At 41.0% G+C, this 19979-nt stretch overlaps 1 protein-coding gene across 7 annotated transcripts in view; it reads right to left on the bottom strand.

The window, feature by feature from the left end:
• Positions 1 to 19979, bottom strand: part of LOC140201238 (tRNA (32-2'-O)-methyltransferase regulator THADA-like) — a 424035-nt gene that overhangs the window by 221372 nt on the left and 182684 nt on the right. For all 7 annotated transcript variants that reach the window (XM_072265008.1, XM_072265009.1, XM_072265010.1 and 4 more), the window contains 2 exons: positions 4291 to 4380; positions 2798 to 2929 (listed from right to left, as the gene is read on the bottom strand). In XM_072265008.1, coding sequence (XP_072121109.1) covers positions 2798 to 2929; positions 4291 to 4380 — 222 coding nt within the window. The remainder of the gene's footprint in view (positions 1 to 2797; positions 2930 to 4290; positions 4381 to 19979) is intronic.

Raw genomic sequence — 19979 nt, 5'->3', positions numbered from 1 at the left:
TTTGTGTGATGTGCTGGGAATCCTGATAGGAGTGTACAAATTATGTGACACATAAATATGGTAGAGATAGGGCAAAGTTTTTCCCCATGGCAGAGGTGTCTAGATTAGAGTGCAGTGATTTAAGGTGAGCAGTAAAAAATTTAGATATGATCTGAGGAAGAAATGTATTTTAACTCAGAAGGTGTGGAAGCAGCTCCTCTCATAAGGTTTAAGAACCATCTGGATGAGCACTTGAATCGCCAATCTCCTATGACTAAAAATCTTAGACAATGAAAATTTGCACACCTTAACAAGCACTAATCTGTATTTGGTGCTTTCTTCCTGCTGAAATGTTCTTTAATGTTGCTTTTTGATGTTATAAAACAAAGATTACTAAAAATTCCATCTAAAGGTCAGTATAGGACATATAATTTCTTCACATTATATCAGTTTCCCTATATTTGACAGTCCTGGCTTATTATGTATGCAGTGATTGAAAAATTTAAAAAAAAGCTGTAGATGCTGGAAATCCAAAACAAAGAAAGAAAATGTTAGAAGCACACTATGGATCAGACATATCTGTGGAAAGAGAAATAAAGTTAAGGTTTCAGATTCAACATGAAATATCAATGTTGTTTCTCTTTTCACAAATTCTATCTGACCTCCTGAGATTTCCAGTGTTTCCTGTTTTTATTAAGCATGTATTCTATTTCTCAAGGGCACAAACACAACCAAGAATAAGTTTAATATTACTACTCTGCGAAGTAACAGAGGCTTTGAAATAATCAGTCTTGGGAAGATGACAGTAAGCACTGAAATGAGATTTTTCAAATTACACTGACTGGAAATATTAGAACATAACTATAAATTCAGATTTACTGAGATGAGGTATTACTGTATCTTGGAGATTATTAAATAACTGCAATAATTGTACATATTGCTGATCATATGATATAGGAGCAGAATTAGGCCATTTGGCCCATCAAGTCTGCTTCACCATTTCTTCTTGGCTGATCCAATTTCCGCTTCAGCCCCAATCTCCTGCCTGTTCCCTATAACCCTTCATGCCCTGACTAATCAAGAATCTGTCAACCTCTGTCTTAAATATAACCAATGGCTTGGTCTCCATAGCTGCCTGTGACAATGAATTCCACTGACTCACCACTCTTCAGCTAAAGAAATTCCTCCTCATCTCTGTTCTAAATGGGTCCCTCTATTCTGTGGCTGTGTCCTCTGGTCTTAAACTTCCCCACCATTGGAAACATCCTCTCCACGTCCAGTCCGTCGACGCCATCCAACATTCAATGGGTTTCAATGAGGTCCCTCCTCATTCTTCTGAATTCCGGTGAGTTTTACTGTGTTCAGTTCTGGTCACCTCACTACTGGAAGGATGTGGATACTATACAGAGAGTGCAGAGGAGATTGCAGAGCATATCTTATGAGAATAGGTTGAGTGAACTCTGCCTTTTCTCCTTGGAATGACAGCGGACGAGAGGTGACCTGATAGAGGTGTATAAGATGATGAGGGGCATTGATCATGTGGATAGCCAGAGGCTTTTTCCCGGGGCTGAAATAGTTAACACGAGGGGGCATAGTTTCAAGGTGCTTGGAAATGGGTACTAAGGGGATGTCAGGGGTAAGTTTTTCACAAAGAGTGGTGGGTGTGTGGAATGCACTGTTGGCAGCAGAGATGAAAGCAGATACAACAGGGTCTTTTAAGAGCCTCTTAGATAGGTACACGGAGCTTAGGAAATTAGAGGGCTATGAGCTAGGGAAATTCTGGGCAGTTTCTAAAGTAGGTTACATGGTGGGCCTGTAATGTGCTGTAGATTTCTATGTTCTACGTTTGTCGTCGCAAGAATCAAATCGAAATGTTAATTTGACTACTAATATGTTAAAAAGGTTTAAACAATTTCTTAAGAGTATGGATTTTAAATAAAATAATTTTACAAAAGCAAGCATTGTCCTTTTTAACTATGAAGCTTACTTTACTATTTACGATCTATAAACAGCAATTATAAATGCTATGAATGAGGCTTGAGATATCATGCTCGACACACACATATGCACAGATTCTAAAGGCATCTCACTACCTTAAATGGATAAACTCTTTTGAATGCAAATGTGTACTTTTTAAAATATTTGTTATCTGGATTTGAGTGACCAAAAGAAGAAATAGAGTTTTCTGCCACCTAGCATTTTTCAAATGGTTACAACATACGAAAAAAATCACATGCAATTATATCTCAGGTTAAAATAAAAGATCATATTCTCCAGTAATGTATTGGTCAAAAGAAATATTTCAAAATAAGTTGATTATGCTCAAAAAGCTTCATCTATCAAATGGATGGAAATATTCACCATCTTTGCATATATAATGCACTGAATTTTCCCTTAAACATTACAGGTCTACATACCACAACTTACGTCACTGTGTACTTAATGACATACTGCTAAGAGGGCATGAGAGCAGGAGAGTCCATTACTGTCTTGCACACTTGAGTGGAGGTATTTACAGTATCTTCCAACAATATGATTCAGCACAGTTTGCATTTTTTATTCAAGACTCAACATTCAGCTAGTACAATAATTGGGATAATTACAATACTACAAATATAAGCAGATGATTATTTCTGGATAACACTGACACATACTGCTGCACAAGGTTGTCTGCATCTGGTAATAAGTAATAAATTCACTAATATTTTTAAAAGCCTTTAGATTCAGATCATAAGAAGGCCTAAAAACACATTGCTCAGCTTGTCAATGCGAGAAAAAATTCTCTTATTTAAGATCCTAATTAGGTGTGTCACCTTACCTTATGATTAAGGGCACAAAGGGTGCCAGGCTGAGAGCCGAGCATGTGCCATCCATGGGGGATGGATATAATCGACCCAGAACAAGCAGCAGCAAGAACAGGCTGGGGTGAAGCTTCAGAACACCAGAATCACTACATATATGGAGATGAGAGAGAAGGAATGAATATTATGGGTGAAGTAATTCAGCAGAAGACTGATGTCAGACTCACGTCCAAGCTAAATAATTTAAAGATGATAAAACACTCTGGTTTATTCAACGTGCAAGTTTTAGAAATAAGAAAATTGTACCTTAGCCCCAGCTAATATAAAATTAGATTGAAGATTAGTTCTATTCATCAAAACATATAGTGAAATCTATCCTAGGCATCACCTACCGTCACAGTCCGAGGATGTGCTGGGGGTCGCCTTGCTTCTGGCACCAACAAAGCTTGCCCACAACTTACTAACTCTAACCCACACGTCTTCAGAATGTGGGAGGAAACCAGAGCATCTAGAGGAAACCCACTTGGTCACGGGGAGAATATACATGCTCCTCAGAGACAGCAGCGGGAATTGAACACCAGCTGCTGGCTCAATGCATTTGTTTGCTTTTGACTTCTGATCCAGGAGGCACCTTGGTAAATTAAATGTAATTTGCAAGGAAGAGAATGCACAATTACTCCATCAGCAACAAAAAACCTACTGGAGGAATTGAGGGAATGGAGCAGTCTGCACAGATGTGTGTGCATGCTTGTGAGTTGCGGTTGAGAGAAGGGACCGTTAGTGCTTCAAAAACTGCCATCACCCACAAATGCTGCCTGACCCACTGAATTCCTTCAGGAGATTGTTGCTTCAGATTGACTAGAATGCTTTCTGAAATGACAGATTAAGCCAAGCAATTTGCAATGTAGGATTATGCAATAAATTCTGGCTGTACACGGTGTGTTAATGTCCACAATGAAAAACAAAAGTAAACTTTGTCTGGGATGGGGTCAAGGCTGGGACCACCGCACCATTCACTGTTCCAGAGGGAAAGTCACAGGAGGATAAATTTAGCATATCACAGCAGGGAAATCAAAGCACCTTTTTCCACTGAGGCTTGGTGGGACTAGAACTAGAGAGTGTAGGTTCCGGGTGAAAGGTGAAATATTTAAGGGGAACCTGAAACGGAACCGTTTCACTCAGAGGGTGGTGAGAGTGCTGAATGAGCTGTCAGCAGAAGTGGTGGATGCAGGTCACACTTCAACATTTAAGAGAAGTTTGGATATTTTTATGGATGGTAGAGCTATGGAGGGCTATGGTCCAGGTGCAGGTTTATGGGACTAACCAGAATGATAGCTCGGTACGGACTAGGTGGAACAAAGGGCCTGCTTCTGTGCTGTAGTGCTTTATGGCTCTATTCACTACGCAGAAATGAAAAAGATTTTACGAGGATAGGTTTGCTTTCAGTGCAAAGGCTGCTCTAACTAGCTTTCCATAAGCAGTCAAACTTACAACCATTTTTGTTTCTCACCTGCCCATTGTGCTTGCCACCATCTCCAGCTGTTTAAGGAGGAAGGGATGAAGTGTGGGGAAACGGGTAAAGAATTCCCTGCCAGTCATCCTGTGATACAAAGAAAGTGAATAAATGAAACATTAAATTGTGCAGCATGGATTGCAAGCAATTTACAGTACTGGCTACATTAAAAAGTAAAAATGCCTTGGAAGATTAACACTTCCTGATTAACAATCAGCAAGGGGATTTCCATCAAGTATTTGACATTAGGGCATTCAAGTGTGGTTTAAGGACCTGTATTAATACTGACATCAATGGGCATCATTGGAAAGAAACTCCAATGGTTGGAGTGTTCTTTCACATAACAGATGACAATTATAGTTCTTAAAAATCAGCTACCCCAGCGCATTAGTACTGAAATTACTTTAAGACACTATCGTCAAGCAAACTATGTTCAGCTCCTTGCTACTGAACTCCCTTCCATCATAAGGTTAGATGGCGATATCCAATGATGACTTACGATGTCCGATTACATTCACAACTTTTCAACTTTCCTATTGCCGCATCTATTCCCACAACATTCAGGCATGGGCCAGGTAGCAAATTATATTCACATCAGACAGGTGCCAGTCAAATACCATCTTCAGTAAGAGATTCTCACAGACTATCCTCTGCATTATTGTCTAGTCTCCTGTGGTTAACATTCAGGGAACCACTTGAGGCCAGAAACTCAGCCCACCAGCCACAAAAACACTACAGCCCCATCCCACAAGCCCTACTAACTTTTTCCACCATCTGTAAGGCACAATCCAGAGCAGAACAGAATACACTGACTGCACTTGTCTGAAATAGTGCAGTTCCAACCTGTTTGACAGGCACCCTACCCAACACCCACTGTATTCATCCTCTCCATTTACAATGCCTGCTCACTGCAGTATGCGCCATCCAGAAAGTGTATTGCAACTAAAATCAAACTGCTGAAGGACTCAGCAAGTCAAGCAGCATCTGGGGAGGCAAAGGGATGGTTCCAACTCTCAACCCAAAATGTCAACCTCCCTTTGCCTCCAAAGGTGTTGACCAACCCACTGAGTTCTTCCAGCAGTTTGTTTTTTTTTTTGCTCCAAGTACCAGCATCTGCAGCCTCTGGTCTTTGTGCGGCAGTTACTTGCCTAGAGCAAGGAAGACAAGAGCAGCAGGCACACAGAAATGCCACCTGTGCTGATAACTCTCTTAGTCATCAACCATCGCGTCTTGGAAACATAATGTTGTTCCTTTAATACGTCCACATCCAAATCCTTGCACTCCCACTCCAACAAGACTGTGTAGAGAACTTCACCAGAATTCGGCAGCAGTTCAAGATGAACTCATCACTTCTTTCTCTTTTAGGACATTATGCATAAACATAAAAATACTCCCTCATTCCAGAAGTGACTAAAACTACAGCATGATGTTGCTTTACTGAATCTGAATAAATAAAAATTAAAGCAAAATCAATACAGCATAATACAGTTGAAACTGGAAAAGGAACATTTCCGGCAATGGTAGTCACCACATTGGGGTTTCAGGGCTGGCCATTGTTCGGCTCACCAAGGGTTCAGCCTGAGAGTCCGGCTCAAATTCAGAAGCCTAAGATCTCGGGGCTCTAGAGAAGGGCGGATCGAGACTCAGTGTCACGACAGGTGACCCGTGTGTCATCGGGGGAGTCAGGATATCTGCTGTGGGCCTGAAGACCGGGGATCTTTGCGATTTTCAAGCACAGAGCTCGAAAAAAGCAACGTAACGTACCTTATAACATCACAAACCAGCGAGTTGTTTGTTGTCTCCCTGCTCGCTGGGAAAATGGAGACTCCTTTTTCTCCCTTATTAGGGAAGAGAGAGAATCTGCGGTATGTCAAACACCGGGTGTAATGCGAAGTCTTGGGGTAACTGTAATTCTGTGTCTTTGCTATTGCTTTGCTCACGCTTGAGAGCTTGGTGATGGTGCAGATGCTTCCTTTTTTTTTGCCGGTGGGGGGAGGGGGGGATTGTTGCTCGCTGCCGCTTACGCACAGGAAGGAGGGAAACTGACGGGAATTTTGGGTTCTTAAATTTATCTGTCATTCATTCTTTGGGGCACTTCTCTGTTTTCATGGATGTTTGTGAAGAAAAAGCATTTCAGGATGTATACTATATATATTTCTCTGACATTAAATTGAACCTTTGAACCTTTGAACTGATTAGGTATGAATCTAACATATGGTAATACCACAAATTGACCAATTACTCATAAACATAAGACCACAAGACCATAAGATATAGCAGCAGAATTAGGCCATTTGGCCCATCAAGTCTGCTCCACTATTTCACCATGGCTGATCCATTTCCCTCTCAGCACCAATCTCCTGCATTCTCCTTACAACCCATCATGCCCTCACTATCAACCTCTGCCTTAAGTATGCCCAATGATTTATTTGGCTTCTACAGCCGCCTGGGGTAATGAATTCCACATATTCACTACTCTCTGGCTAAAGAAATTCCTGCTCATCTCTGTTCTAAATGAACATCCCGCTATTCTGAGGCTATATCGTCTAGCATTAGACTCCTCCATTATAGGAAACATCCTCTCTACATCCACTCCATCGAGGCCTTTCAACATTTGATAGTTTTCAATGAAGCCACCCATCAATCTTCTGATTTCCAGTAAGTAGAGTCCCAGATCCATCAAACGCTCCTCATCTTGCATCATTCCAATCCAGAATAGCAGATCCCCTAGTGGGCTCAACCACCAGCTGCTCTAAAATGCCATCTTGTAGACATTCTACAAATTTCCCCTTTGAAGATTCAGTACCTACCTGCAATTGAAACCCCCCCATGACTATTATAACTTTGTCTCTTTGACGATGCATTTTCTAACTCCATTTGTAATTTGTAGCCCACATCTTTGCTACTGTTTGGAGGTCTGTATATCTGGGTCTTTTGGAGAATATACTTGTAGCCCCCCTGGCCAGCCTCAGGGTCGCTCAGCTCGCTGTCATCTAGGGAAACAGCCCTCGGCCCCGCCAAAATGGGTAATTAGTTTGGGTGGATGCTGTGTGATGTACCCCACCCCGCCCAAATCACAGACAATACACCAGATATGATTAAATGATTTACAGTTTATAGATATTACTGGAACTATTTAATTAACAGAGAATAAAATATAAAAGGAAAATAAAAGGCGCCACACTTATCAAAGTTCAATCTCTTCGTGCACAAACAGTTGGAGCTCAGGACCCTTCTTCTTCACCCTGCGACCCCTCGGACCACCTCAACCGGCCGCCTGGGACCAACAACGGTGGTCGACCAGACGCTCCACACGAGTCCCTCTCCATCTCCTCTCCTCGTCGAACGCCCCGCTCGGGATCCGACCCCGTTAGCAGACTCACAGTACCTGGTCCATCCTCTGTCTCTCTCTCCCACCTTCTGCCCCAAAACCCCGCGCATACAATATCTTACAGATACACTGAAAACATAACAACTATCGCAATTGGTTCATAACATCTTATCATCAGTAACGTGATTCAAACAAACTGCTAGCGGGAAGGACTTTCTCAGCAGTTAACATAACAAAGAAGCCCTTTCAATTATAACATAACAAAGGAGCCATTTTAATTAGACTACGTAGTGACATATAAAAAAAAGAAACCCCTTACATACTCATGGAAGATGACAAACTATAAGCAGATCTATGAATAGCAAAGAAGTAGCTAAGTTTTGAATATTAGGAAACATGATACCTGTATTGGATAAACTTTAAGTCACAGTTAAGTAAAAGACACGTCTTACAGCAAAATAAGGGGAATAGGAAATACGCAGAACTGCATGCATCAATGCTAACAAAGAGAGTATAAAATACCTGAGAATGATATACAGAGACAAGACTACAGACTGAAGCATCTCCAACAGATTGATACATCCTCTTTTGATCATTGACTCTTTTAGTTTATGTTTTAGAAGGGAATGTGTTTGCAGCCTCCGTCAAGTAACTATCTGACTGACTCCATTTTCTACACGGCTGTTGATTTCCATCAGATTCAATGAGGTTCACTATTAACTAATGGTAATTTTAGTCATTCTGATTTCAATAGCTAGAAAATGCTAAATATTCCAATATATTAGTCATAATATGTGTCTGAAAGTTTCACAACCCAAATCACAGTGTGAGATAAAATATGCAGTGAGACAATATTGAAATTCATGCTGGAGATACCGCAAATAATCGTTCCCTTGCACAGGCTAAGGAAACTATTGCCACATGAGAAGCTAAAGACATGCATGGGTAGAAAAATATAAGACTTACTTTCTTGTATGGGAAGACAACAAGATTCTATTTCAACTTTTCCATCACCCACTATTTCCCCCATGAAGTTTTCCTTTTTATTGCAACTCATTGCATTTCACATTATTTCAGGTTATGAAATTAAATGCACTTTTACAACAATTTATTTTAATGGAAAACTGTCTTTAATTAATATTTTGAAAATAATTTAACACGGTTTTATATTTCATTAACAACAGCTGCAGATAGCTGAGTCCTGGAGAAAAACAAAATTACTAGAACATCTATGAACAAATAGGATATTTAATGCCAATATTGATGAACAAAGTATTCAAATTTTCTTACAATACTGAAGATGCCTTTTGGTCATTTAGTTTACACTGGTTCTCAAAGCAAGGCCGTCAATCCATTTTCCCACTTATTACCCTGCAATAAGTTCTCTGCCTCGTATCCATTCTCAGCTTTCCTGCCTCTATTCACACGTACCAATTTACAATGATCAATAAACCATACACACATCTTTGTGATATGAGAGGAATGTGGAGTTGTGGAGTTGCAGCTCTTTTGGCTGCATCACTGTATGGCCCACAATTCCCATCAGAAGATGAACCTGTTCACTAGTAGGCCATTTACTTTTTGGGCAGTGGACAGAGATAATCCTAAACTGGCCTGAAACATTGTTGCAACTGAACAGTTACTGCACTTTATTCACTGACTTGCTTAGATACAACACACTATATCAGGAGCAAAATGGCAGCCAGTGAAAGAGCACTTTCCCTTCAGGATAATGTGGGGAGGCAAGCAATGTGATCAAGATCATAAATTAATACTTCCCATCTGCGTTCATCAAGGAGGAGTTCACGAAAGGTTGTGAAGTCAAGAAAGGGTACATGGATAATCAGGAGCAGCTCAGAATTAATGAGGAGACTTAAGATGTCATGGGTTGCATAAGGGTCAGTAAATCCCCAAGGCCAGTCGAGATCTATCAGAAGCTGCTATGACAAGTGAGGAAGGAATCAATTGAGGCTCTAATGTAGACATTTGCACCTTTGTTAGCCACATGCTGGATGTCAGAAGTCTGGAGTATAGCAAATATTGTTCCTTTATTTAAGGATAGGCCAGGATTCTGCAGAGTGGTGGGCATGACGTAAGTGGTCAGAAAATGCTGAGGAATAGGATTTCTGTATACTTGGAGGTTGATCAGGATTGGTCAGCATGGCTTTGTGTGGGAGAAGCCCAGCCTCATTAATTTGAAAGAGTTTCTCAAGGATTGATGAGGCAGAACAGTAAACATCGTCAAAACATAGTGGACTTTAATAAGGCATTTGACAAGGTCCCAAGTGATTGTATGGTCAAGAAGGGAAAGGCACATGGGATCCAGAAAAGCAGGCTCACTACTTGGCGGAGAGTACTGGTGGAAGGATGGTTTTCCGAGGAGAAACGTGTTTGTTGTGTTCCTTGGGTCCTTGTTGTCTGTGATATATATTAACAACTTCTTTGTGATGCTTGATTAGTAAATTTTTCGATGATAGGAAGGCTAGGTAGTATTTTGGATAGTGGGGTAAGCTACCTAAAGCAGAAGCAAGATGCAGGAAAGGATCAGTTAGAAAGTTGGGTGTAACATTGGCAGGTGGAATTTAATCCCAACATATATGAAGTAATGCATTTTGGAAAGTTAAATAGGGCTAAGATACTTACAGCAAACCACTGGACACTAATCTAATGAATGGTGATGAACAACATGGTCACCATGCTGTAGAAAGGATGTGATTATACTGGAGAGAATGAAGGGGAAATTCACCATGATGTTAGATGAGGAATGGAGGAGATTGGTTACAGGGTAAGACTGCTTAAGTGGGCTTGCTTTTCCTGGAGTAATGTAAGCAAAACATGATCTGATATAAAATTAAAAGAGGCACAGATACAGAAAATGTTTGGAACTTTAATTCCCCTTGGTAGAGATAACAAATATAAGGCATGGGTTATAAGGTGAGAGCAAGGAGTTTAAAAAAGATTTTGGACTTTATATTAAAAGGTGACTGATATCTCAAACTCACTGCCAGAGGAGGTGATGGAACAAGATACAATCACTATATTTAATAGGCATTTAGACAGGCAGGTGAACAGGCAAGGTATAGAAGCATAAGGATATGGAGGGCAAACAGGATTAGTGTAGGTGGGCAAAACTTTGGCATGGACACGGAGGGCTGTAAATCTTGTTTCTGTGCTCTCCAACTCTATACACACATATAAATAGTCATACAGGTTTTGGACAGGTATTTCTTCAGATGCTACACCTGAACCTAAACCCAACTCTACGCATGGCCCCACATTAGAATTCCCCTCAATGCAACCACTTGCACTACTGACTCATTTCCTAACCACAGAAGCTCCTGGAAGATCCAAAACAAAAAAAAACCTGAAAATTCTACAATGCAATCAGGGAACATCGAGCAATCAGTAAAGCTCCCAGGATTAATGACATAGCCAATGTAAACCAGCAAGCAAATTACCCTCCATAACTGGAAACATAGTCTTCCTTCAGCCCACACTGCACTTCCTTATAAAGAACTGAAATGAATCCATACCCACTGAAGCTTTAACCCATCTCACCCAGAACACAACGATTATCCGTAAATAGAAGCATCTTCTGGCATCCAACCTAGCAGCTTTTCTACAGATTTAATACTCAAGGAGGTAATTATATACCTTAATGACCCTAATGGGCCTACCATCATTTTATACTGAAAACAGAGACATGACCGATGAAATGATTCCTCCCCATTCGTTTGTTGTCATTCCTTTTCGTGCCTTGTTGCGCATCAGGTGGCATTTTTACCATTTCCATAGCATTTGTCTTTTTTTTACTAGATGTGTTTTACCTAGCATAGATGGAAGGCATACAAGGAGCTGGCCAGATTCGAACTCCAGTGCTGATGGCACTACACCACAGGCTGGTTATCGCTTTGTTTAAGATTCTCTCCCATGTCAGCATCACTCAGCTCTACACTCTTCCCTACAGAGTCTGGCCTTTAGGATAGGCATGTCACTTCTGACTTCAAAAATATTCTAAATATCCTACAGCGGCAGCAAAACTTGCAGAATAAAGTAAGCAGTGATGTACATATAAAATTGCTGGTTAATCCAGACAGATGCAATAAGCTTCTTTCTTATAAAAAGTAGTTGTCAGAAAAAAGAAAATCAGGTTCTATTTGTCATTTGATCAAAAAGTTTAGAATAAACTACCAAGGCTTGTATTTCCTCTTTACTGAATCCATTACAAAACAGAACCAATTACGTGGATTTAACCAACACAACTCTATCAATATCCTTGATTACAAAAACTAACTTCAGCTTGGTGGTTGCCTTGAATGTTAAACACAAAACTCAGAATTTTGTTTTTATTGTCATTATTCTATGTTCTAGCGCTTTCTTGTTTTAATATGTTCTATTGCAGGTCCAAATCTACACAACTTCTCCAAATGCAGGAACTCCATTTCTACCAAGGAAAACCAAAACAAAAATACAATTTCACAAATGAAACATTTGCAAAATGCACCATGGGGTAAAATATTTTGATTTGGGGTATGCTGGAATTATACCTTACTACAATTATACACAATCTTATTGGCTCTTTCCTCGGCCTTGGATCACATGCTTATTAGTAATATCTATGTCAGGCTGCTGTTTATTGATTACAGCTCAGCATTCACCACAATCATACCCTCATTTCCAATTAACAAATTCCAAACTCTGGGCCTCTGCACATCCCTCTGTAACTGGATCCTTGACTTCCTCACTGAGCAACCACAGTCCATGTGGATTAGAATTAACATCTCTTCCTCACTGACGATTAAGACCATAAGACATAGGAACAGAATTAGACCATCTGGCCCATCGAGTCTGCTCTGCCATTCAATCATGGCTGATCCATTTTTTTCTATCTCCTCCTAAACCCCAGTTCCCAACCTTCTCCCGTAACCTTTGATGCCATGTCCAATCAAGAACCTATCAATCTCTGCCTTAAATACGCCCAACCACCTGGCCTCCACAGCTGCATATGGCAACAAATTCCACAAACTCACCACCCTTTGGCTAAAGAAATTTCTCTGTATCTCTGTTTTGAAAGGGCACTCCTCTATCCTGAGGCTATGCCCTCTTGTCCTGGACTCCCCCACCATGGGAAACATCCTTTCCACATCTACTCTGTCTACATTCGAAAAGTTGCAATGAGATCCCCACTCATCCTTCTGAATTCTAGCAAGTACAGACCCAGAGCCATCAAACGTTCCTCGTACAATAACCCTTTCATTCCTGGAATCATCCTTGTGAACCTCGTCTGGACCTTCTTCAACGCCAGCACATCTTTTCTAAGGTGAGGGGCCCAAAACTGTTCACAACACTCAAGGTAAGACCTCACAAGTGCCTTATAAAGTCTCAGCATCATATCCTTGCGCTTATATTCTAGATCCCTTGAAATGAATGCTAACATGGCATTTGCCTTCCTCACCACCGACTCAACCTGCAAGTTAATCTTCATGGTGTTCTGCACAAGGACTCTGAAGTCCCTCAGCATCTGAAATTCCTGCATTTTCTCCCCATTTAGAAAATAGTCTGCACATTTATTTCTACTTCCAAAGTGCATGACCGTGCATCTTCCAACATTGTATTTCATTTGCCACTTTCTTGCCCATTCTCCTAATCTAAATAAGTCCTTCTGCATGCTACCTGTTTCCTCAACACTACCTGCCCATCCACCAATCTTTGTAAATCATCTGCAAACTTGGCAACAAAGCCATCTATTCCATCATCTAAATCATAAGAAGAAGTGGTCCCAACACCAACCACTGTGGAACACAACTAGTCACTGGCAGCCAACCAGAAAAGGATCCTTTTATTCCCACTCGCTGCCTCCTGCCAATTAGCCAAATCTCTAACCATGTTAATAACTTTCCTGTAATATTATGGGCTCTAAGCAGCCTCATGTGCGACCCTTGTCAAAGGCCTTCTGAAAGTCCAAATATACAACATCCACTACATCCCCTTTATCTATCCCACTTGTAATCTCCTCAAAGAATTCCAACAGTTTTGTCAAGCAAGATTTTCCCTGAAGTTCCAATGCTGATTTTGTACTATCTAGTTCTGTGTCACCAAGTACTCCATCACCTCATCCTTAACAATTACCTTCAACATCTTCCCAACAACTGAGGTCAGGCTAACTAGTCTATAATTTCCTTTCTGCTGTCTTCCTCCTTTCTTAAAGAGTGGAGTAACATTTGCAATTTTCCAGTCCTCTGGCACCATACCAGAGTCCAAAGATTTTTGAAAGATAATTTCTAATGCCACCACAATATCTAATGCTACCTTTCAGAACCCTAGGATGAAGTTCCTGTGGTCTGGGTGACTTATGTACCTTTAGGTCTTTCAGCTTTTTGAGTACCTTCTCCCTTGTAACTGTAACTGCACCCATTTCTCTTCCTTCGCACACCACAACATTAGGCGTACTGCTAGTTTCTTCCACAGTGAAGACTGATGCAAAATACTCACTTAGTTCATTAGTCATCTCCTTGTCCCCCATTATTATTTCTCCTGCCTCATTTTCTAATGGTCCTATATCCACTCTCATTTCTCTTTTATTTTTAACATACTTGGAAAAAATATGATACACCTGAAGAATTGGAGGGATGGGTTAGTAAATTTGCTGATGCACAAAGGTTGGTGTTGTGGATAGTATGGAGGACTGTCAGAGGTTACAGCAGGACATTGATAGGATGCAAAACTGGGCTGAGAAGTGGCAGATGGAGTTCAACCCACATAAATGTGAAGTGGTTCATTTTGGTAGGTCAAATATGATGGCAGAATATAGTATTAATGGTAAGACTCTTCACAGTGTGGTGGATCAGAGGGATCTTGGGGTCCAAGTCCATAGGGCACTCAATGCTGCTGCGCAGTTTAACTCTGTGGTTAGGAAAGCATACAGTGCATTGGCCTTCATCTATCATGGGACGCAAACATGAGGAAATCTGCAGATGCTGGAATTTCAAGCAACACACATAAAAGTTGCTGGTGAACGCAGCAGGCCGGGCAACATCTCTAGGAAGAGGTACAGTCGACGTTTTGGGCCGAGACCTGACGAAGGGTCTCAGCCCGAAACGTCGACTGTATCTCTTCCTAGAGATGTTGCCTGGCCTGCTGCGTTCACCAGCAACTTTTATCTATCATGGGATTGAGTTTAGGAGCCGAGAGGTAATGTTGCAGCTATATAGGATCCTGGTCAGAACCCACGTGGAGTACTGTGCTCAGTTTTGGTCACCTCACTACAGGAAGGATGTGGAAACCATAGAAAAAGTGCAGAGGAGATTTACAAGGATGTTGCCTGGATTGGGGAGCATGCCTTATGAGAACAGGTTGAGTGAAATCGGCCTTTTCTCCTTGGAGTGACAGAGAATAAGAGGTGACCTGATAGAGGTGTATAAGATGTTGAGAGACATTGATCGTGTGGATAGTAAGAGGCTTTTTCCCAGGGCTGAAATGGCTCTCACTAGAGGGAACAATTTTAAGGTGCTTGGAAGTAGCTACAGAGGAGATGTCAGGGGTAAGTTTTTTAGGCAGAGAGTGGTGAGTGCGTGGAATGGGCTGCCAGCAACGGTGGTGGAGGCGGATACGATAAGGTCTTTTAAGAGACTCTTGGAAAGGTACATGGAGCTCAAAAAAACAGAGTGCTACGGGGAACCCTAGGTAATTTCTAAGGTAAGGACATGTTCGGCACAGCTTTGTGGGCCAAAGAGCCTGTATTATGCTGTAGGTTTTCTCAGTTTCTATGTTTCTAATGCGTGTTTAGCCCACTGCTCTATTCTCTCTAATCCCACACCTGTGTGGTTAGGCACTGCACAAACACCATCTATAAATTTGCTGATGACACGACTATTGTAGGCAAAATTTCAATGTTGACAAGGAAGCACACAGGAGCAAGGTAGAGCAGCTGGTTAATGGTGTCACAATAACCACCTTGTAAAAATGTCAGTAAGACAAAGAAATTGATTGTGGACTTCAGTAAGGGAAAGTTGAGGGAAATACCAGTCCTCATTGAGGGACAAGCAGTGGAAAGGGTGAACAGTTTCAAGATCCTGGGTGCCAACATCTCTGAAGGTCTATCTTGGGCCCCACATATTGATGCAATTACAAAGATGGCAGAACAGCATCTATATTTCATTAGGAGTTTGAAGAGCCTTGGTATTCACCAAAGACACCTGCAATTTCTACAGATGTACCATAGAGAGCATTCTACTTGGCTGCTTCACCATCTGGTACAGAGAGGTGGCCCCCACTGCACAGGATTGCAGAAAGTTCCAGTTCCATCATGGGTAGTAGTCAGGATATCTTCAAGGAGCAATATTTCAAAAAAGTGGCATTAAGGACCCTCATCAGCCAGGATATGTGCTTTTCTCATTTGTACCATCAAGGAGGACATTACAGGAGCCCGAAGACACACACGCAGCATTTCAAGAACAGCCTTAGATCTCTGAATGGAGAACGACTCCATGAACAGTACCTCACTATTTTTTCCTTTCCTTTTGCCCTACTTATTTAAGAGCAACTGCAGTGATATTAGGAAGCACTCCATCATATTTAGTTAGAAGGAATCCAGAACTCTTTCCTTCACCAAATAATTGAACATTCACAAGCAGCTTTGTGTTTTTTTTTAAGCATGGCACTAAATAAATGCCCAATCTTGGCACCAAGTTAAGGGATGACCGTAACCGACCTGTGGAATAGGTTTGAGTGCTCTTCCTGAACTCTGCATTTCAACTATATTATCATCCTATCATATTGCACAAACTCCCCTTCAGCATTATTACAGGATGATAGTACAGTTGAAGTTATTTCAAAAAATAAAGGTTAATAGAAACACCTAAGTGATGGATAATTGGTATTTTTCCCATAAACACATAATTCTGCATTAGCTTTTTCACACAGTTACATTTGGTCATTTCAACTTGTAATTTACATATTTGCCATATTTTTTCAACTACTGTCACAGATATAATTAAGTTTTGATGTGAAGTTTCATTTTGAGCAGACAATGCAAAATGGCTTCGTCATTTGATAAGACTGGGAAGGGTTCTTTCAATATAAATGCATTAGCTGGTTGCAGATGATGACCCTGCACAACTTGCAGCAATTCTTCTATGAATACAAGTTATCTAAGTGTACACAAAATAAGAGCAACTTTCAATCTTGACAGGACCAGAAAACTGGCAGAATTATAATTGCCCCTTATTATAAACATTTCCAACTAATTCCCTTTGTATTCCTTAGTCTTCCACATTCATTTGAAAACTCTTCAGTGCTAAACCCTTCAGTTTTAAATTCCAAAACTGATTTATTATTCAATTGTAATTTTAACACATAATGCATTTCAATTGTGAATATGAGATAATGAGGATGGGGTTCGGGGTTCGGTGGGGGGGAGGCAAGGAGAGGATGAACAGGAATAATGGTCTCTCCCTCCATGAAAGAATCACAAAACTACATGAAATAAAGTCAGGTATTGGAAGATTGCAGATGCTCAATCCATGACTTAAGAGAATGAGAGAGAGAGTGGGGGGGGGAAAGAGTAGGAGAGAGGGGGAGAGGGAGGGGGAGAGGGAGGGGGAGAGGGAGAGGGAGATAGTTTTCATGTGTTCAGTACATCCACATGTAAACATGAAAATCCAGAGCTGTTGTCAATGATTTACAACCAAATCACATTCACACCCTGCTCTATTCTTACTACAGCCATCAGAAGAAAATACAAGAGCCTCAAGACTCACACCACCGGCTTCAAGAACAGTTACTCCCCCTCAACCATCATGCCCTTGAACAAAAGGGGAGAACTACACACTTCCTATGTCTGGTGTTCCCACAACCTATTTGTTAGAAATTACGATAATCTGCACATTGCACATTCAGATGGAGACATAACGTAAAGATTGTTACTCCTTGTGTAGGTGAAGGATGTAAGAAATAAAGTCTATTCAATTCAATTCATAAACAGATGGTCTCACTTTAAGGACTCTGCATCTTGTTATTTCATGCTCTCATTATTTATTGCTATTTATTTATAATTGTATTTGCAGAGTCCGATGTTCGATGATCCTGTTTACAGTTACTGTTCTGTAGATTTGCTAAGTATGCCCACAGGTGGCATGTACATAAGTACTCTGATAATAAATTTTACTTTGAAATTTGAACACTTCAATTTTGGACTTATTGATGAGCAACATTAACTTGGGCTAAGTGCCCTACACATAAGTATATACTAGACTCATAAATGGATTCTGTATCAGGTAAAAATAACACGTCTTTTCCCTTTTGGTTGAAACAATGTTTTAAGGAGAGTATTAGATTGGATGCGCAGAAGGGTCTGTTTCTGTACTGTACTTCTCTACGATTCTATGGTTATTACCGATGGCTATGTACATCTGATAAAGTTACCAACTCTAGCTGGATGTTTTCCCAGAGAGTTCACCCATCAACACCCATTTTGTACAGTCCAGTCGTCAAGTAACCCCTCTTCCCCAACAATATAACCAATGAACTGTTCAAAGAGAGAAAAACAATCAATTGTTTTAAAAACCTGATGATTCTATTCCAGGTTATTCACTACAGGTACAGCAAATTAGCCTTCAACGTCAAGACAGCATTAGGGCAGTCTTTGGCACTCAGCAATGCAAAATGTTACCACATTACTATAAAATAATGCTAAACTAATACTGACATGGTTCCTCTCATTTCTGGCTTCCCCCTTCAAATTCCTCCTCTGTCTCTAGTTTCCTCTTTTCACAGGCTTCAATTTCCCTTCTTTGCCCACTTCCAGTGGCTCTCTAGTTCACTGTTACACAGCAACGGCTGGCTCAAACCCGCAAGCAAAGACACACAACCGTAGAGAATCCAACTTTCATAAAGAAAATTCAGTGATGAACGTCACGCAGACACATTTACTCTGAAATCCCAGAATAATACCAGAGTGTGTTAAGAACACTGGAGTGCCATAATCCAAAACCCCATGTGTTCTCCCAAATTGACCTAAAGGCTCTGCAACTCTACTTCAAAGAGTATGGGAATTGTCTCATGCACTGGGTAATGTTTATTCAACAATCAACGTCATGTAAAACCCATTCTCTGGCCATTGCCATGTGTTGCTTCTGAGAGCTTGTGTGCAAATCGGCTGCCACGTAACCTGCATTACAACAGCACACCTTGTTAGCAGTTAAGAAGCTTATGGAGATATGAAAAGGACTATGTAAATACAAATACAAACAAGAGAACATCTGCAGATGCTGGAAATCCAAGTACTGTACCACATACAAAATGCTGGAGGAACCCAGCAGGTCGGGCAGAATCTAGGGATAAGAGTACAGTCGACACTTTGGGCCGAGACCTGCTGAAGGGTCTCAGCCTGAAATGTCGACTGTACTGTACTCTTTTCCACAGATGCTGCCCGGCCTGCTGAGTTCCTCCAGCATTTTGCGTGTGTTGCTATGTAAGTACAAGTCTTTCTTTCTTCAAAGCTCCAACTGCAGGTACAACTTAATTTTTAAAAAGTTACTCTCTTTAAAAGGAATATAATGATCCCTTAAATAAACAACGGCATTGTGTCCTAGACATCAAAAAAAGATACCATGCCTACTTTCTGTGAGTTAAATGGCTGGCAGGAAATAAGCACGCAGCAGAAGCAGGAAAGATAAGAAAACTGTCTTTTAAAGATCCTTTGCTTTTAGGGTTCACTTTTTAAAATTCATCTTCAGTGGGATGTGGGCACGACAAGCAGGGCAAGTTTTGACAGAGAATTCTGGATTCGAATCCTTAGCAGTTTCTTATTCCACAGATGTTGCCTGACCTGCTGAGTTTTTCTATTATTTTCGGTTTTCATTTGGCGATTGTAGGGATGACTTGCAGCGGACTGAAAAGCTTGAACATATAGATATTAAGGAAGAGGATGTGCTGGAGCTTTTGGAAAGCATCAAGTTGGATAAGTCACCGGGACTGGACGGGATGTACCCCAGGCTACTGTGGGAAGCGAGGGTAGAGACTGCTGAGCCTCTGGCAATGATCGCTGCATCATCAATGAGGACAGGAGAGGTTCCGGAGGATTGGAGGGTTGCGGATGTTGTTCCCTTATTCAAGAAAGGGAGTAAGGATAGCCCAGGAAATTATAGACCAGTGAGTCTTACTTCAGTGGTTGGTAAGTTGATGGAGAAGATCCTGAGAGGTAGGATTTATGAACACAAAATACCCTGCAGATGCTGGGGTCAAAGCAACACTCACAACACGTCGGAGGAACTCAGCAGGACTGAGTCCAGACGAAGGGTTCTGGCCCGAAACGTTGACTGATCGTTTTCACGGATGCTGCCCGACCTGCTGAATT

This window comes from Mobula birostris, chromosome 8 (assembly GCF_030028105.1).
Source record: "Mobula birostris isolate sMobBir1 chromosome 8, sMobBir1.hap1, whole genome shotgun sequence".
NCBI classification, from domain to species: domain Eukaryota; kingdom Metazoa; phylum Chordata; class Chondrichthyes; order Myliobatiformes; family Myliobatidae; genus Mobula; species Mobula birostris.
Note: the sequence above shows the minus strand (reverse complement) of the source record. Positions and strands in the feature narration are given on the sequence as shown.